This window comes from Canis lupus, chromosome 6 (genome assembly GCF_048164855.1).
Source record: "Canis lupus baileyi chromosome 6, mCanLup2.hap1, whole genome shotgun sequence".
Lineage (NCBI taxonomy): Eukaryota > Metazoa > Chordata > Mammalia > Carnivora > Canidae > Canis > Canis lupus.
In genome coordinates, this window is record NC_132843.1 from 14,342,343 (window position 1) to 14,363,261 (window position 20,919).

The window sequence follows — 20,919 nt, forward strand, 5'->3', positions numbered from 1 at the left end:
TACTTATGGCAAAAGCATACAAAGACAAGTCAAGAAAACTATAAACCAGTAATTATCACAAAAATAAACACAACAATCATTAACAAAAAAACCACTAAATAGAACCCAGCAATATATAAAAAGGAAAAATACATAATGACTAAATGCGGTTTATCCCAAGAATTTAAGGTTGGTTTACTATTCAAAAGAATCAATGTATTTCACCATATTAACAGATTAAATGATTTTAAAAATGATCATTACAATAGATGGAAAAAGTATTTGAAAAATTCAACTCCCATTCATGAATAAAAGGTCCCAGCAAACTACAAATAGAGAACTTCCTCAAACTAATGGTGAACATCTATAAAGCAACTCTAGCCCAAACTGAAGACTATTCTCTTAAGATCAGGAAAAAAGCAATGATGTATGCACTATCAACCACTTCTCAACATTGTGCTGAAAATCCTAACTGGTGCAATAAAGCAAGGAAGAAAGAAAAGGCATGGAGATTATTGAAAAGGAAAGAATAAAACCATTCTTATTTGCAACATGATTATATCCTAACCTTAATTATCCTAAACACTAATATGTAAAAATCAGCAAAATCACAGGATACAAGAACAATATACAATAATGAATTTTACTTCTTTATGTTAACAATAAACAAATGCAAAATGACATTTGAAAAATACCATTTATGATAGGATCAAATACCATAAAATATTTAATGACATTTCAAAAACAAAAACAAAAAAAAAAACCATGTGTAAGATCCAGTATTGAAAATATAAGGAGTGCCTGGGTGCCTCAGTCAGTTGAGCATCCAACTCTTGGTTCCAGCTCAGGTGATGATTTCATGGATCATGCATGAGATGAAGCCCCATACTGGGCTTCATGCTCTGCAGGGAGTCCACTTAAAGATTCTCTCCCTTTGCCCCTCCCTCCACATGCATGCTGTCTTTTAAATAAATAAATAAATCTCTTTAAAAAAAAGAAAACAGGGCAGCCAGGGTGGCTCGGGGTTTAGCGCCACCTTCAGCACTCGGCCAGATCCTGGAGACCCGAGCCCCACATCGGGTCTCCCTGCATGGGGCCTGCTCCTCCCTCTGCCTGTGTCTCTGGCTCTCTGGCTCTCTCTCTCTCATGAATAAATAAATAAAATCTTTAAAAAAAAAAAAAAAAAGAAAAGAAAAGAAAATAGGGCGCCTGGGTGGCTCACTTGGTTAAGCATCTGACTTTGGCTCAGGTTATGATCTCAGTCCTGGGAGCACTGGGCTCCCTGCTCAGTAAGGAGTCTACTTCTCCCTTTCCCTCTACCCTCTACTCGTGTGTGCGTGCGCACTCTCTCTCTCTCTCTAATAAAGAAATAAGTAAAATCTTTTTTAAAAAAAGAAAATAAACAGTTGTGAGAAATTTTAAGATCTAAATAATGAAGAAGTATATGCCATGCTTATAAACTAGAAGACTCTGTATTTTTTTTTTCAGGGACAGAGAGAACAGGGGAGGGGGAGAGGGAGAGAATCCCTAGCAGGCTCTATACCCAGCATTGATCACAATGCGGGGCTCACACAACCTTGAGACCATCACCTGAGCTGAAATCAAGAGTCAGATGTTTAACTGACTAAGCCACTCAGGCACCCCTAGAAAACTCAATATTAAGATGTCCCAATTTGGGTGCTCACTTTGGCAGCACATATACTAAAGATGCCCCAATTTGGAGGTGCCTACATGGCTCAGTCAGTTAAGGATCCGACTCTTGATTTTGGCTCATGTCATAATCTCAGGGCTATGAAATTAAGCCCTGCATCATGCTCCTCAGTAAGTGTGAAAACTTAAGATTCTCTCTCTCCTCACACACACACCCCCCACTCATGCACTCAAGCTCTCTCTCTCTCTCAAAATAATAAAATTTTTCAAAATTAAAAAAAAGATGTCCCAATTTGATATATAGTATCAGTGTAATTCTAATCAAAATCCCAGCAGATTCTTTTGTAGAAAATAATAAGCAGAGGGTGGTCCAGGTGGCTCAGCGGTTTAGCACCACCTTCAGCCCAGAGCATGATCCTGGAGACACAGGATCAAGTCCCACGTCAGGCTCCCTGCATGGAGCCTGCTTCTCCCTCTGCCTGTGTGTCTGCCTCTCTCTCTCTGTGTCTTTCCTGAATAAATAAATAAAATCTTTAAAATAATAATAATAAGCAGAATCTAAAATGTGCAAAGGACACGCAAAGATCTTAAAATAGCCAACAGTTTTGAAAAAGAACAATCAGACTCATACTACTTGATTTCAAGTCTTGAATAATCAAGACAGTGGGGACTGGGGACTGGTGTAAAGGTACATATACAAATCAACAGGAGAGAACAGAATCCAGAAATACACTTACATGTGCTCACACAACTGAATACTCATAGGAAAAGAAATAAACCTCAATCATTACTTAACAACAAATATAAGAGTCTACTCAAAACAGATGATATACCTAAATATAAAAGCTAAAATTTGTAAAAGTTTTAGAAAACAGAAAGTCTCTTGGGACCTTGACACAAGCAAAGATTTCCTAGATGGGATGCAAATAGTCAAAACCATTAAAGAAACTGATTATACTTCAACAAAATTTAAAACTTCTACTCAACAAAACATATTAAAAAGACTAAAAAACCAAAAACTGAGAGAAAATATCATGGCACATATATCCCACAAAAGACTTGATTCCAGTATATATTCTTTATATGCAATTAAATGCAATTAAGAAAATAATCCAATTAAAAATAGGTACGCCTGGGTCGCCTGGGTGGCTCAGCGGTTAAGCGTCTGTCTTCAGTCCAGGGTGTGATCCTGGAAAGCTGGGATAGAGTCCCACATTGGGCTCCCTGCATGGAACCTGCTTCTCCCTCTGCCTCTGCCTGTGTCTCTGCCTCTCTCTCTGTGTCTTTCATGAATAAATAAATAAAATCTTAAAAATAAATAAATAAAAATAAAAATAGGTAAAGATCTGAATTGGTGTTTCACAAAAAGAAGATAAAGAAGTTGCCAATAAGCTCGGAAAAGTGTTCAATATCATCGGTCATCAGATAAATGTAAACTAAAACCACAAGAAAGTATCACTACACACCCACTAGAATGGCTAAAAGAAAAATGACTAACAACAATCAAATGCTGTGATGGTAATAGAACAATTAGAACTATCGTATACTGTTCATAAGAATGTAGAATGGCTTAACAACCACTTTGAAAAGTATATTTGGCAGTTTCTTACAAAGTTAAACATATACTTAACCATATGACCCAGCAATTTCACTCACAGGTTATTTACTCAAGAAAAATAAAAACATGCATCTACAAATATGAAGGTTTCCAGCAGTTCTGTTCATAATAATCAAAAAGTAGAAACACAAATATCCATCAACAGATGAACAGATACATACAGACACACACACACAACCACAAATAAAAGGGACCAAAATTCTACAATGAGCGAAACTACCCAACATATGTAATTGTAGTCTCAAAAGAGAGGGCACACAATAAACATAATAGCTAAAATTTTTCCAAATTTAAGAAAAACTGTAAACACACAAATCTAAGAAGTTCAAACAGAATAAACACAAAGAAAACCTCTCCAAAACATAGTTAAATTGCTTAAAAGCAACAATGAGAAAAATCTCAAAAGCATCAAGAGAAACAGGATACATTATGTGCAAAGCAACAAAGAATGACAACTATGCAAATCTGAAGACATTTTTCATGTATTGAAAGAAAAAGTATTAATCTAGAATTCTATATCTATCAAAAATGTTTCTCAAAAATAAAGGTGAAATAAAGAGTTTTGCAGAAAAACACAAGCAGAGAAAATTCACAGATATGCTCTGCAAGAAATGTATAAATTCTCTAGGCAAAAGAAAATGTTATCTGGGACACCTGGGTCGCTCAGCAGTTAAGCCACTGCCTTCGGTTCAGGGCATGATCCTGGGTCTGGGGATTGAGTCCCCACATCAGGCTGGAGTCTGCTTCTCTCTCTGCCTATGTCTCTGCCTCTCTCTGTGTGTCTCTCAATAAAGAGAGAGAGAGAGAGAGAGAGAGAAAGAAAGGAAGGAAGCGGACGCCTGGGTGGCTCAGCGGTTAAGAGCCTGCCTTCAGCCCAAGGCCTGATCCTGGAGACCTGGGATCGAGTCCCACGTCGGGCTCCCTGCACGGAGCCTGCTTCTCCCTCTGCCTGTGTCTCTGCCTCTCACGAATAAATAATAAAAATCTTAAGAAAAAAAAATTAAAAAAAAAAAAGAAAGGAAGGAAGGAAGGGAGGGAGGGAGGAGGGAAGGGAGGAGGCAAGGGAGGAGGGAAGGGAGAGGGAAGGGAGAGGGAAGGGAGAGGGAAGGGAGAGGGAAGGGAGAGGGAAGGGAAGGGAAGGGAAGAAAGAAAATGATATCTGATGAAAATTTTATATTTGATCCAAAGGAAGAATCCCAAAAATAGTAATAATGAGTTGCAAACATTTTTAATCTCTTTAAATGACTATGTAAAGCAAAAATAGGAACCTAGTATAAGATTTCTAACACGTGAAAGTAAACTATACGACAATAGCACCAAGGACCAGGGAAATGGAAGTATACTATTTTAATAATCTTATCCTATACCTGAAGTCATTTGTTATTTAAGGCAGAGGATGATAAGTTAAAGATACATAATATAAATCCTAGAGCAGCAGTTCAAAGACATCATCTTAAGACTCTTTATTCCAAGAGTCAGCAAACTTTTCTTATTAAGACCATATAATAAATACTTCAGGCTTTCTGAGCCATATACAGTCCATAAAAAGGAGTTAATAAATGTCAGAGGACCAAAATAATATTGGTATGTTATGAGACCACAACAGAATCAAATTAGAAATAAAGAACAGAAATATATTACTAAAAGCCCCAAATAATAATAACATAGTTCTAAACAATCCATGGGTCAAAAAAACAAACAAAAAAATCACAACATAAATAAAATATTTAACTGCATAATAAAAACACAGCATATCAAAACTTGTGGACACAACTACAAATGATTAAAGAGAAAATAATAATTTTAAGTGTCTACATAAGGAAAGAAAAGTAAAAAAAAAAATCATGATTTAAGTACACACATAAAAAAGCAAGAAAATGAAGCAATTTATACCCAAGGCAGAAAAAGAGGAAATAATTTAGAGTAAGTATCCGTAAAATAGAAAATGGGTAATATATAAAGTCAACAAAGTAAAAAGTTGAAAAGACTAATTGATAAATTCTTTTTTTTTTTTAAGATTTTATTTATTTTTGATACACACACAGAGAGGCAGAGACACAGGCAGAGGGAGAAGCAGGCTCCATGCAGGGAGCCCGATGCAGGACTTGATCCCAGGACTCCAGGATCACATCCTGGGCTGAAGGCAGACACCCAACCACTGAGCCACCCAGGGATACCGATAAATTCTTAATAGATAAATACTGACCAAAAACAAAACAAAACACCAAAGACATAACACTATTGGGAATAAAGGGGGGGGGGGTGGCGGGAGAACATCAACAAATAAAGGCAACATAAAAAGAATTTTAAAGAGTATCTTGGGGATGTCTTGGTGGCTCAGCAATTGAGCGTCTGCCTTCGGCTCAGAGCGTGATCTTGGAATGCCTCGATTGAGTCCCACATCGGGCTCCCTGCATGGAGCCTGCTTGTCCCTCTGCCTATGTCTCTGGCTCTCTCTCTGTCTCTCATGAATAAATAGATAAAATCTTAAAAAAAAAAAAAAAAAGAATATCTTGGATATTATGAACAATTTTATGCCAATAAATTCAATATATTTAAACAAATTTTCTCAAAAGAGAAAACTCGTCAAAACTGACATTAAAAGACAGAAAATCAGGAAAGCCCAGGTGGCCCAGCGGTTTAGCGCCGCCTTCAGCCCAGAGCATGATCCTGGAGACCCTGGATCGAGTCCCATGTCAGGCTCCCTGCATGGAGCCTGCTTCTCCCTCTGCCTGTGTCCCTGCCTCTCTCTCTGTCTCTCTCATGAATAAATAAATACAATCTTTAAAAAAAAACAAAAACAAAAATAAAATCGGGATGCCTGTGTGGCTCAGCGGTTGAGCATCTGCCTTGGCTCAGGGCATGACCCTGGAGTCCTGGAATCGAGTCCCACATCAGGCTCCATGTGAGGAGCCTGCTTCTCTCTCTGCCTGTGTCTCTCCCTTTCTCTCTCTGTCTCATGAATAAATAAATAAAATAAAATAAAAATATTTTTTAAAAAATAAAAACATCTAAATACTTTGTATCTATTAAAGAAATTGAATTATCAGTCAAATTCCCATAAAGAAAATCCAGGTCCAGATAAAATTCACTGGTAAATTATTTCAAGTATTTACAGAAATAATACCAATTTTACACAAACTCATTCAGAGAAGAGAGGGTAATATGTCCCCAAATAAAAATACTAATATCCCTCAAGAATATATATACAAATTACCTTTTTTTTAAAAAAGGTAAAAATTCAATCTAGCAATACATAAATGAGATAAATAAATCATGACTCAAGGGGATTTTTTTTTTTTTTCAAGGGGATTGTCCCAGTTCTCAAAGTGTTTGTGGACCACTACTGATCTCTGAAATTCTTTCACAGAGCGAACAAGATGAAAACTATTTTCATAATACTAAAATGTGATTGTCCCTTTTTCACTGTGCTGACATCTGCACTAATGGTGGTAAATCACTAGAGGCCAAAAATATTAACAATATTGAACTCTGATAGCAAAGTAATGCTATCAAATGAACTGTTAAAAATTATTAATTTTCTTAAATCTCAACCTTTGAATACATTTCTTTTTGATATTCTGTTGAAATCAACAGAATTTGTAATGAAATAGGAAGCACTCGTTAAAAAAAAAAAAAGAAAAACTTACTTGTCCTTCAAGATCCTACCAAGATCTCCTTTGGTAGGTATTTGAATAAACTGTGGTACATCCAGAAAATGGACTATATTCAGCACTAAAAAGAACTGAACTACTACTAAAGCCATTTAAAAGAGATGGAGGGGGGCAGGCCGAGTGGCTCAGGGGTTTAGTGCCGCCTTCAGCCCAGGGTGTGATCCTGGAGACCCGGGATCAAGTCCCATGTCAGGCTCCCTGCATGGAGCCTGCTTCTCCCTTTGCCTGTGTCTCTGGCCCGCCCCCCCCCCCCCAACCGGGTCTCTCATGAATAAATAAATAAAATCTTTCAAATAAATAAATAAAAGACATGGGAGAACTTAGATGCATACTAAGTAAAAAAAAGTCAATCTAGGGACACCTGGGTGGCTCAGTGGTTAAACGTCTGTCTTACGCTCTGGGCGTGATCCCAGATTCCAGGATCCGGTCCCGCATCGGGCTCCCTGTGGGGAACCCACTTCTCCCTTTACCTATGTCTCTGCTTTTTTTTTTTTTTCTTTTCTTTCTTTTTCAAAGATTTTATTTATTTATTCATGGCAGACACAGAGAGAGAGAGGCAGAGACACAGGCAGAGGGAGAAGCAGGCTCCACTCTGATGTGGGACTCAATCCTGGGTCTCCAGGATCACACCCTGGGCTGAAGGCGGCGCTAAACCACTGGGCCACCGGGGCTGCCCTCTTTCTTTTCTTTTCTTTTCTTTTCTTTTCTTTTCTTTTCTCTTCTTTTCTTTTCTCTTTTCTTTTGGTCTGTCTCTCATGAATAAATAAATAAAATCTTTTTTAAAAAATTTTTAAAAAGAAAAGGAAAAGTCAATCTGAAAAGGACATATACTGTAGGATTTCAATTACATGACATTCTGGAAAGAGGTGAAAACAATGAATACAGTAAAAATATCGATGGTTTTCAGGGGGTTCAAGGGATGAATAAGCAGAGCATACAGAATTTTGGGGCCAATAAGACTCCTCTGTTTGACACTTTAATGGTGAATACATCATTGTAGGTCTTCATACATTTGTCCAAACCCACAGAATGTACAATACCAAGAGTGAATCCTAATGTAAACCATGGACTGGTTTACACTGGGCAACAATGATGTGTCAATGTAAGTTCATCAATTATAACAAATGTGCCATCCTGGTAGGGGATGCTGGCAATGGAGGAAGCTCTGCATGTGTGGGGTAGAGGATATATAGGAAAGCTCTGTTTCTTCTACTCAGTTTTTGCTGTGATCCTAAAACTGTTCTGAAAAATAAAGTCTATGGGGCCCTAGGTGGCTCAGTTGGGTAAGCATCTGCCTTGGGCTCAGGTCATGAACCCAGAGTCCTTAGATTTAGTTCTACATGGGGCTCCCTGCTCCGAGGGGAGTCCTGCTTTTCCCTCTCCCTCTGCTACTCGTGCTCTCATTTACTCACTCTCTCAAATAAATAAAATCTTAAAAAAAAAAAAAGTCTCTTAAAAAACTATCAGTGGGGCGCCTGGGTAGCTCAGTCAAACTGTCCAACTCTTGATTTCGGCCCGGGTCATGATCTCAGGATGGTGAGACTGAGACGTGCGTCAGGCTCCTGCTGGGCAGAGTCTGCTTAAGATTCTCTCTCTTACTCTCTCCTCTCTGCCCCTACCTCCATCCCTCTAAAAAAAAAAAGTGTGTGTGTATGTGTGTGTGTGTCTATAGAAATAACACATCTGCATACCAAAGTATGATCATTTTCTTCAGGATAAGCTTGTGTAAATGTCTGAGTTGCAAAGTGGACTAGTTGCTTTTTCAATGACTATTATCTTTACTTAAAACTACTACAAATTATGGGTTTTTATACTCAAATATTTAGCCAACATTTTCTCAAAAATAAATGGAGTCTGCTGCCTTAAGAAAAACAACTGACTATATATAGTTAATTGCCAATGACAAAATTAGAGCTTTCAAGTGAAAATTAGCATTTTATATCTGTCATTATGTACTTGTTATCTTTCCAGTTACAAATAGATTTTCATGTACAAAGGTCACTGATGTGATTTCTACCACAAACTAACCAATAATAAGCTAGTATATGTTGAGTTTGAGTGTACTATGAAAGAAGGATGTTTACAATTTTATCCAAAAAGATGTCTCCCATTCCCAACTATTTAACTGTGTGAAGGCATATTTCTTGTATGTACCTCAACTAAAACAGCATATTACAACAGATTGAATGCAAAGACAAATATTGAGAATTCAAATACCTTCTTTAATAGAAGCTAGGTTTTCAAGAGATTTGTGAAAATACAGAACACTGCCAGTCCTTCACAATATTTTTTGGAAAACATTTAAAAATATAAAATTAACATGTAACTGGTTTGTCATTGTTATTTCTAAATAAATAGGTTTTTTATTTTTTATTTATTTATTTATTTTAAATAGGTTTTTTAATTCCAGTTTTAATTTCTAATAGGATAAATATCAATAGATATAACATATAGATGAAACTCTTCGGGGTTTAAAAATAGTAATCTTTAGGAATATAAATGGGCCTGCAAAAACCAAAAACCTTGAGAGCTGCACATCCCAGAAATACAATGTTTAACAATTAAAAATTAATGAGACTGGGACACCTGGGTGGCTCAGCAGTTAAGCGTCTGCCTTTGGCTTAGGGCGTGATCCTGGAGTCCCAGGATCGAGTTCCACATCGGGCTTCCTGCATAGAGCCTGCTTCTCCCTCTATCTATGTCTCTGCCTCTCTCTCTCTCTCTCTGTGTGTCTCTCATGAATAAATAAAATCTTTAAAAAAAAATTGAGACTAACCAGATTATCAGAATAAAGTAAGAAAATCATATGATCTTCTTAATAAAATTCAACAGCCATTCATAATTTAAAAGGTCTTAGTGAACAAGCTAGGATAAGACAAAGATGCCCATTCTCACCACTTTCTATTCAACACTATATTAGAAGTCCTAGCCCAGGGAATTAAGGCAATAAAAAGAAACAGAAGTCATAAAGATTGAAAAGGAAGAAGAAAAATTCTTCTAAAATCTGCAAATGCAAATAACAAGATCATGTACATAAAAAATGCCCAATGGAATCTAAAAAATAACTAATGAAACTATTAAGTGAATTTAGCAAGGTCACAAGATGAAAATAAACTACATTTTTTTTTTTAATTTTTATTTATTTATGATAGTCACAGAGAGAGAGAGAGAGAGGCAGAGACACAGGCAGAGGGAGAAGCAGGCTCCATGCACCGGGAGCCCGACGTGGGATTCGATCCCGGGTCTCCAGGATCGCGCCCTGGGCCAAAGGCAGGCGCTAAACCGCTGCGCCACCCAGGGATCCCCATAAACTACATTTTTATAATCTACCCATAAACACTGGAAAACAAAAATTTTTTTAAATATAATTTTCAACAGCCTGAAATCTTAAGTTCAGAGAATCTAACAAAAACCACAGAGATCCTACATTAATAAGCTACAAAACAAAAAAAAAGTAAAAAAAAAAAAAAAAAAAATAAGCTACAAAACCCAGCTAAGAGAAATCAAGACCTAAATAGAGAACATCATATTTAAGGATTTTAATACTCAATACTGTTAAGATGCCCATTTTCCCCAAACTAACCAAACAATACAATCTCATAATTCCAGGAGTCCATTTGTAAAAACTGACAGACTTATTCTGGTTATAAGGAAATGCAAAGGAGCTAAAACAGCTACAATATTCTTGCAGAAGTTGGAGAACCTATACTATGTTATTTGAAGACTTACTATAAAGCTTTAATAACTAAGACCATGGGTACCAGCATAAGTTATAATCAAATATATCAATGAAATAGGAGTCCAAAAATAAACCTACATATAATGGATTTTCAAGAAAGACTCTAAAGTAAGTCAATGGGAAAAGGAAAGTATTTTCAATAGATACCAATGAAACAACTGGATATATATATATATATGGAAAAAAAAGCATTTGGAATGCATTTGTGTGTAATAATTAAGAAACTGAATTATAGGGCGCCTAGGTGGCTCAGTTAGCACCTGCCTTTGGCTCAAGTTGTGATCCCAGGGTCCTGGGATCAAGCCCCACATCGGGGTCCCTGCTCAGTGGAGGGCCTGCTTCTCCCTCTCCTGCTCCCCCTTCTTGTGCTGTCAGATAAATAAAATGCTAAAAAAAAGAAAAAAAGAATGAAACTGAATTGTAACAAGGGCTCTTATAATACTTACATTTTTTATTTTGAGGTTTCCCCAATCATCATCCTGTTTTAAAAACAAATGAAAAACATTTAACTCCTGTATAAATTGAACATATTCTAATAATCAATTAATTTTAAACTACTCCAAAACAGAATAAATTTTTTCTGTAGGCAGATTTTACTTAAGATTACTATAATCAAAAGTATTTTTTCAAATGGAGTCTTAAAGCTGGTAAGTCTAACAAAAGCCTAAACTACAAGACAATCTAAAAGACAACGTGACAGTACCAAAAAGACTAAAAAACACCTGAATGATGACAGATACTAACTTTTTGCATATTTGTTACATGTATGGAACCAACAAAGCTAATAATCAGCTTATGTGACAGGAATGAAGAGTAACTTGTGAAATAGGTCTACATAATTAGAATTATATAATTTATTGTCCAAAGCAGGAGATTCTTGAGAATGAAAGTGCCATTAAAAATTATACTAGGACTACCAGAGGCAAACTAACCCTTAATAACTTTTCTTAAGTCCACAAACGTTTTTCAAGTCTTAAATTTCACATTAAGCAATTAAATACTTTTTCAATTGTTTCAATTGAAACAATTTTTAATGTCATGATTAGCCCACAGGTATCTTGAAATACTGCAGCTAAGCTCTCTCCCTTCACAGGATGTCATTTCCATAGTATTCCTTCCTTTATATAGATGATGCCAGGCTCCCAATATCCTCCTCTTTGGTGGTGCCACTAATTATTTCTTTGGACATCTTGCTTCAAAGTGCAACAGTAACTTCCTAAATGTCCTTCTCAGTTTAAGGGCCATTACTACTAATCGTAAGAAATGATAACTATATATGCTCACTCAGATCACTTACTTATCTGAGGGTACACAAAAATGAAAAATGAACTGAGATCTGCTTAATTTGTATATTGCATGCTCTTCTGGTGCCTTGCTATAGGTTACCTAAATCTCTGATGCTAAGTTTTCTCATTTATGAAATCATAAAATATATTTATTTACTCTCCTCATTTTAAGAATACATACAATTGGGAATTAATGAAAATAAAAGTCTGGCACAGAATAATTATTCATTAAGTGATAGCTATTTAGTAGTCAGTTTCATTTAATTACCATCTTTCTGTAATTCTCCATAGTACACCACCAATATACAGCTCATCACAAATTGGGCTATCAAGTTTCGAATGACTGAACACTCATATTGCACCTTGGAGGGGAAACAATGTGTTCTTCACCAACATTAGTTTTACTGCCCAGCTGAGGGGCAACCAAGCCATATCTCTAAAGCTAACAACTGCTCTTTGGCATTTCATATCTAACTCTTGAGGATAATATTTTTTTAAACTATACTTCTACCGTATTACAAACAACAATAATGCTTGCATCTTTTTGTGGCCTGTCACCAATGATGCCAGTAAGCTTAGATTCCTACCTGTAGTTGATGTGACCATTCCATGGAACTAAAGGAAAAGTAATGTTCTCTCTTTTTAAACAAAAATTTTTTATCCCACTTCCAAACAGGTTTTAAACAGTGATTATTCCTAAGCAATAGCTCTTTTTTAATGCATAGAATATTAAACAGGCTAAAAGAAAAAATTAACAGTTTTCCAGTATTCCAGAGCCAGTGCTTTGGTAAAGATGTTGAAATATTTTGAATTTGAATATTCAAATGAATGTAAAGAAATACCTTTTATAGTCTTTTTTTTTAAAGTCTTTTAATCTACCATATTGTTCCATGTTTTAACAGAATATTTTCTTCACTCCATAAAAGAAAACTACTAAGGAGATAGATAGATAGATAGATTTTTGTATTAATCTAAACAAAATAAAATACTTTTAACACACAGGAAAAAATTCCAAACAGAGACAAATGGAAAGTTCCTTACTCTTTTGACGCCTAGGAATATTCACTGGATACAATGCATTTTAAAATGAAAAGTTTAATGATGCTTTTATAATACAGTGTTTTGAAATGGCTACAATGTTCCTTCCTACACTAACATGAATAAGACAGTTATAAATTCAGACTATCTACTCTAGCCAAATTAAAAAAACATCTCAAGTGACACACTTTTTGGTGTTTGTTTCCACTAATTATATAGTAGTATATAATAAAAATTTGGACTACATTTTACCTTCAATGTTCCTCCTTTCACCATAACTTTCTGTCTGGCCGGTTGGACTCCAGTCAGTGCAAAAAGCTGAGCCTTAAACACCATTGGAGGTTCATCAGTGTTCAATTCTACACCTTCAAATTTTTCCTTTCCCCATTTCACGGTAACTGCAAGCAAAACCATAATTTTTTTTCATTTATTAAAATAAAAGAACTTCAGACTTAGAAGATCCCTAGGGACCCATTATTTTGGCTTTCAAGAACTAGCTTATGCCATTCCTCTTTACATGCTCAAAATGCTTACCTAATCAGGACTAACTTGAACATAGAAGGTCCTCAATAAAATGTAATTCAATCTAATCCAACTTATTTGATAAATAAAACTAAGCCTTATGAGATGATTGATTTACTAGTCACAAAACTAGTTAGTAAACATTCAAGTGTTCTGAATCCTACTCTAATAATCTCAACAAAATATCACTTTGGAATATTTCCCAGAATAAGGTTCACAGACTTCAAAATGTGTTTAAATAAATAATTATTAAAATCAGTACTTAGTGCGGGAATAGAAAGACTAAAGAAGTTAGAAAGATAACTTGAAAAAAATTAAAAAAAAATTATTGGAAAAATAAAGCATATTTAAAACAGGTTAAAGAATACAGATTCTGGATTATAAGAAGAATGGTTCCATGGGAAAATTGAAAGGTTTTGGTTCCTGAGCAAGAGGTAGTCAAATATTAAGAATCTAAAGATACAACTAAATCATTAAAAAACATAGAAATCCTACATCAGTCATTTGGATGGCTATTTAAAAAAAAGAGGGGATCCCCGGGTGGCTCAGTGGTTTGGCGCCTGCCTTTGGCCCAGGGCGCAATCCTGGGGACCCGGAGTCGAGTCCCACGTCGGATTCCCGGCATGGAACCTGCTTCTTCCTCTGCCTGTGTCTCTGCCTCTCTCTCTTTCTCTCTATCATGAATAAATAAATAAATAAATCTTAAAAAAAAAGGGGGGGGGGAGGAAGAAAATACCAAGTACTGGTGAAGATGGAGAAAAACTGGAACCCCTGAGCATTCCTTATGGGAATATGAAACAGCACAGCCACTGTGGAAAAAAGCATGGTGGTTCCTCAAAAAATTAAACTTACCATATGACTCAAAAATTCCATTTCTAAGTATACACTCAAAAGTGTTAAGCAGGGTCTCAAATATTTATATACCCGTGTTCATAGTGCATTACTCACAAGAGCCTAAAAGATGTGAGCGACCCAAGTTGTCCATCAACAGATAAACGGGTGAACAAAATGTGGTTCAGACATAAAATGGATCTTATTCAGCCTTAAAAAGTAACAAAATTCTTATACATGCTATACAACATAGATGAACCTTGGAGACATTATGCTAACCAAAATAAGCCAGATACAAAAAGACAAATTTTATTATTCCCCTTATGTAAGGTACCTACAGTAGTCAAATTCATAGAGACAGAAAGTGGAATGGTGGTTGTCAGGAGGCTGGGGGGAAGAGGATATGGAGAGTTATTGTTTTATGGGTACACAATTTCAGTGCAGGAACATGAACAAGTTCTGCAGGTGAATGCTGATGATGGTCACACAACAATATGAATGTACTTAATACCAAAAAATATAATTTTAAAATGCTTAAAATAGTACATTTTTTACGTATATTTTACCATATAATTAAAATTCCAATCGGCATCATAAAATAGCTAACTTTTGAAATCCATAAAAATAAGTAAACACAATATACATAGCTCGTTTCCACTGAAAACTTCATATCTACTCAAATGAGAATCTCACAATTAGCTGTTTTCCTAATAACACCAAAATATGAAAAACTAATCCTTATTCCAAATCTCAATTCCTTCACTAGTTCAATTATTGTGTTTAGCACTCATTAAGCCCAGAACAAGCTCTAGGAAGACTCTATGAACTTAGATTCTAATAAGAGAGAAAAGGGGCAGAAAAGGTCAAAATAATTAACAATACAATATAAATATTATAAATGCCACAGGATCACAGTGGAATGCTTCATGAGTGAAGGATTCCCTGGAAGAAGTGGTAACTTTGGGTTCTAATTATCAACATTGAGTTGAGTCTTAAAAAAAAAAAAAAAAATTAGCCACTTAAAATATAAGCATATCTGAAATTGATAAGAAAAACATCAAAAGCATAAAACTGGATTATGTGTTCTGAGATTTGAGTAATTCCCCGAGGGGAGACAAAGAGGCTGAAACTGGAAGGTGGTCAAGGATCAAGTTAAGGAAGATAACAGAAGTCATGTTAAAATATACAGGAGGTTTTGGGCTTTGTGTTATAAAAATGCAAAATCTGTGAAAGGTTTTCATAAAGACCACCTTGGTCTGCTTTGCACATCAGATCACTCTTGTGACAGCTGGGAAAATGGGTCTGAAGTGGGCACAACTGTAATTCTGAAATAAACTAGAACAGAGAATAACACGAGCAAGAGACTAAACCAAAAGAATATTAGATATAATGAAGAGGAACCTATCTGAAACTGATTTAGCTGTGTCACCATGAGCAAGTTACTGAAACTTTCTGCTTATCCATCAAAGAGACTTGTACCAGTATTATACCATTATGTTGAAGATTTAAAAAAAGCAACATGTATAAAAACACTAGCTTTGTGCCAGGTATACCAGGTGTTCACTTATTTTTACAGCACTTAACCATATACAGACCTATTTAATTCTCTGCTAAAACTCATGAAATGGTACCTGAAATACTCTCATTTTAATATAGGGGTTTTTGTAGAACCTGAAAACATAAATTCTCAATATGGAGAGGTCAAAGGAGGAAATCCTAAAAATCTACTCCAATTCTCTCATTTTGGAAATAAGGAAAAGATACGATTAAATATTTACGATAGAACTTAACGTTAAGATAGATAGTTTGGGGAATATAAGTATTTTTTGAGGGGAACAAAGAGAGGGGTTGGTGTTGTGAGTCCACCAGTGTGTTTAAGTCCAGCATACACTGGCATTTATTGCTATCAATTAATAACTCTTCCTTTCTACGTTGCGTAAATAGACTCTTTCAAAGTACCATTCTCCTGTTAATCGTGGCTTTAGAAAGGTTCAGCAATCATTAAAGTATTCAAGATTCTAGGCCATTAAGAATCCACCTCAAGACTAAACATTATTCCTTTGTTTCATATCCTTCTTTGGAAAAAGCTGAATCTTTCATAAAGGAATGATCATGGAGTTGGGTATGGCCAATGAATCACACGCCCACAGCGAACCGAAGTCACCACTTAGGTGCCATTTTGAGTAAGAATCAGCAACAGCAAGGTCCCTTCACTAGTGAAAATGTGATCGCTGGCCAAGAATACCTTGGGACTGCCTGAAGCAAAATAAAATAAAAACTGTCAATCGCCGTTTAAAAGGAAATGACGCCTGCAGGTATTTGTATTCCTCTAAGTCTGAAAGCTAACAGCACGCTTCAGGAGTGGAAACCCAATACACAACGTTTGAGGAAACGAAAACGAAGCAAGAAGTTCACGATCTACCTCTGGATAAAAACTGAAATTGGTACCAAAAAAGGGGGTGTTTGAGCCAAAGGCGGCAAGGAGTAAGCTGTGGGGAGCTGGCTGAGGTAAACCCCAAGCACGACGGAGGAAGGCTAAGCTTCCATCCTCCCGTACCTCAGGCTTCCCCCTCCCTGACTCTCCCTCTCCGCAGCTACCACCGAGCCCGGGCCCGCCCCGGGGGCCTCCGGACACACCCTCACCTCCCCGGGCTCACCAGGACGGCGACAGAAACTATTCTGCAGAGTCACCACTCGCGGAGACGGACTCGCGCTCCCCATCCCCACTCCCGCCCACCCCGCCCAGAAGGGACAGCGGTCCCTCGAGCTGCGGAGCTCGCAAACAGCGGGCTGAGAGAAAGCGGCCAGGGTCGTCGCCACGCAGTCGCCTCCCACCAGGCCGGCCGGCCCCCTCCCCCGCCCCGTCCTCAGCCCGGTGCCAGCCCTGCAGGCCCGGCCTACTCGAGGCCTAGGCGCGGGACCGGACTGCAGGGTGAGGAAGGAGCTCACCGGAATAAAGCGGCATGGCGGCTCGAGAGGCGGCGGCGGCGGCGGCGGTGCAGGAAGGCTGGGCCTGGCAAGGGCGTCGAAGGGAAAGGGACGCGATGAAGCTGTGGCGGCGGCGGCCGAGGCGGAGGCGCGGTGGTGGCGGCAGCACGGGTGCGACGAGTCTCATTCAAACCGGCCACTGCCGATGACGCAGCAACACGCAGTTTGCCCGCCCGCGGACCCACACGGCGGCTGCAGCCGAAGACCCGGCGCGGAGCAGGGCGAGGCGGGGCCTGGAGGGTGCGGGGCTGAGGGAGGTGGGAGGGAAGCCGCGCGCGGGCGGGCCGGGCGCGCGGCCCCTGCGCCAGTACAGGTGCGCGCCTGCGCAGTGCGGTGCGCTACGCTGCGCTGACCGAGCCCACCGCGGAGGGGCCGGCCCTGCCCTGCCGCCCGCCCCGCTGGCCCCTGTGCCAGTGCGAACCTGGTACCCTGCAGCTGCCTTTTTTTTTTTTTTAAGATTTTATCTATTTATTCATGAGAGACACGGAGAGAGAGAGAGAGGAGCACAGACACAGGCAGAGGGAGAAGCAGGCTCTGCAGGGAGCCCGACGTGGGACCCGATCCGGGGTCTCCAGGATCACGCCCTGGGCTGAAGGTGGCGCTAAACTGCTGAGCCACCCGGGCTGCCCTGCAGCTGCCTTTTAAAAAAGGAAAAAAATGTCTCTCTCTTCTTTTTTTGAAAGGGCTCGACTAGAGCCAGGCATTTTTTGTTTGTTTGTTAATATAGCCGGTGGAAGAGCCGAGAGAGGCCTTGCTCCGCCCCTCACCTGGTCAGTCTGCTTACGGATGAAGATTATCCAGCTCTCCCTTTCAGGGTTTTGTGACAATATGCGTGTCAAAAGGCGTTGAATACTGCAGAGACAGGCCTGCCCTGATTGTAATGTATTAGTGTTGTTTCTAACAACCGGTTGCGACCCTAGGTTGCATCTAGTAAGGTGGCAGGAAGAAAAATGCCCTGTGACAGGCGCGGGGACTTGCACTCAGCTGCCTTGGACCTGTTTCCCCAATCTGGGAAAAAGAGAGAATTCAACTGGATGGTTTCTGAAGCCTCTTCAGAGTCCAGGTTATCATGAGAGAAGTAAATCCAAGCATTCTAGATGAGAAGTAGAGCCTGTAAGTGAAAGGAGAGATTTCAGAGATTCAAGTCAAATTTGAGGTGCTTTCTTACCTTACAGAGGCTTTACAATGATTCCAAATGCCACAAAAGTTTTGAAGCTGTCCATGTTTCAAGACGTAGATTGTCCCTATTTCAAAACGCTACAACCTGTTTGGAGACCCATTTCATGAATGTACATCAGGAGTCATACCCTTTGCTACTTCAAGACCTATCATGAGAATACGATCCAAAATGTGAGGGAAACAACACAATGATGCTGTAGAATATTTTTAAAGTGATGTATTAAGTGGAAAGAGTATCAAATTTATTGAGCACTATGATTGCAGGTAATAAAATTAATGGTTATAGATTAAGACTTGTCTGAATCCGGTTGGTACTGGCTGTGTGACCTCTCAACTTCAGTTTCCTTCTCGATGAAACCAAGAATATTATCTATATTACAAGATTCTGACGAAGATTAAATAACCAACTGAACCACCCAGGTGCCCCAAACTTCCGTTTCTTTAATGTCTAGACTATAAACAGAAATCATCTAGTGGATACTCTGGAATTATTTGATGCTGTGAGAACTGGATGTGAGAGCAACCTATTTTTGACTTACTCATTCAATAGGTACTCAGAGTCTTCTAGAACAAGTCTGTCTTCAGCTCACACTGACCAACACTTCAGTAAAACTAACTTCTAGCCTTGAATTTAAGACAAATGGAACAGAGGGAGGATATGGCCCAGTGCTAGCAACTAAAAGGAAATGTCAAAGGAAATTTGTATAGCTAGCCTTCCCAAATCTCAGCAGGAATTATAGATGATAGCAGCCTTGCCCTGTATACCATATGTTGTTAAGCCCTGGTCTACATGTGTTTAATGCATGCAATCTTCTGCTTAAGGTTGACTTCTTTAAATAATGAATATATTAGTAATATCTTAACCAACATGTTTATAAATAAATAATGTCTGTAAAATGTAGCCAAGTATCAGAAAAGTTTTTAGTTGCTGAACTACCTGTGGTTTCGTGCTTAAAATACCCACTCCTCATCTGGCCAGTAGATATTTTATCTAATTTTAAGGTCTTTATTTAATGGTAATTCTTTCATACACACATAAGGCCTCCTCCTACAATTACCCTTTCTATCAAGTACTGTTCATTTAAATGTTTGGTCCTCTTATTCAACAAGTACATATTAAGTGCAGACACTCAATGTAAAATCTGCGAATACAAAGATGAATCAAAAGTCCTGCCCTCATATGACTGAGAATCTACTAGGAATATTGAAATATGCACAGATTAGGGGGCACTTGGTTGGCTCAGTCAGTAGAGCATGTGACTCTTGATCTCGGGGTCATGAGTTCAAAGCTCATGTTGTGTATAAAGATTACTTAAAATCTTGAAAAAAAAGCAAGAAATATGCACAAATTAACTCCATGGCCCTCTGAATTAAAGCTCTTGGCTATAAACAATGGAAGGAATTTATTGGTAGAATATAGGGTAAGCTAATAGAATCGATAGGAAAACTTGTGAACCAAGCACAGATAATGGATGGGCACCAAGGGATATGGGCAGCAGGGAACATAGGTAAGGTCATGTCACAGAAACAGTCTGGCCACTCTTACCATCACTTCCATGAGTAATTTCTAATTCCTTGTCCACCTCAATCCCTCAAGATTCTGCGTCCTGATCAAGAATATATAATTAGCTAATGATGAGGAAAGGAGTGTCTGGCTCTGCCTCCCGTGTAGACATATTGGGGTATAGGACATTGGATGCCCCAAATGGAAGAGCTGTATATTTGTTTTCTATTGCTGCTTTAACAAATTATCACACATTTACTGGCTTAGGGCAACACAAATGTATCATCTTACTGTTCTGGCAGACAGAATTCAACAGTGGTCCCAATCTTAAGGTGTTAGCAAGACTGTGCTCTTTCCGAAAGCTCTAGGGGAGAATCCAGTTCTTACCTTTCCCAGATGCTAGAGGATGTCCACAGTCCTTGTCTTACTGCCCCTTCTAGCAACAGCATCCCTCCAAACCCTGCTTCCATCCTCATAGCTCTGCCCCGACTCTAATCCTCTGCCTCCCTCTTTATAAAGATGCTGTATTACATTGGTTGCACCTGGATAACCCAGGGTAATCTCATCTTAAAATCCTTAATCACATCTTCAAAGTTCCTTTTGGCATATAAGGTAACATATTCATGGGTTCAGGAGATTAGGACATGGATATCTTTGAGGAAGCATTATTCTGTCTACCATGGACTTCAAAAAAAACCCCACCCAAACCAGCAATATCTAACACACTTTCTGGTAGCATCTAAAATTTTTGTAGTCCTATGTTTTGTTTCCTCTATTAAATTATAAACTGGGGGATCCCTGGGTGGCTCAGCAGTTTGGCGCCTGCCTTTGGCCCAAGGCGCGATCCTGGAGTCCTGGGATCAAGTCCCGCGTCGAGCTCCCGGCATGGAGCCTGCTTCTCCCTCTGCCTG

The 20,919-nt window shown here is 38.4% G+C and overlaps 1 protein-coding gene across 2 annotated transcripts in view; it reads right to left on the bottom strand.

Annotated features, from left to right (window-relative positions):
- USP14 (ubiquitin specific peptidase 14) overlaps positions 1-17,640 on the bottom strand; it is a 44,619-nt gene extending 26,979 nt beyond the window's left edge. For both annotated transcript variants that reach the window (XM_072828979.1, XM_072828977.1), the window contains exons 1-3: positions 17,287-17,640; positions 13,237-13,382; positions 11,107-11,139 (exon numbers count right to left, since the gene is read on the bottom strand). In XM_072828979.1, the coding sequence (XP_072685080.1) occupies positions 11,107-11,139; positions 13,237-13,382; positions 17,287-17,452 (345 nt within the window). In that variant the 5' untranslated portion in view covers positions 17,453-17,640. The remainder of the gene's footprint in view (positions 1-11,106; positions 11,140-13,236; positions 13,383-17,286) is intronic.
- Positions 17,641-20,919: the final 3,279 nt, after the last annotated feature.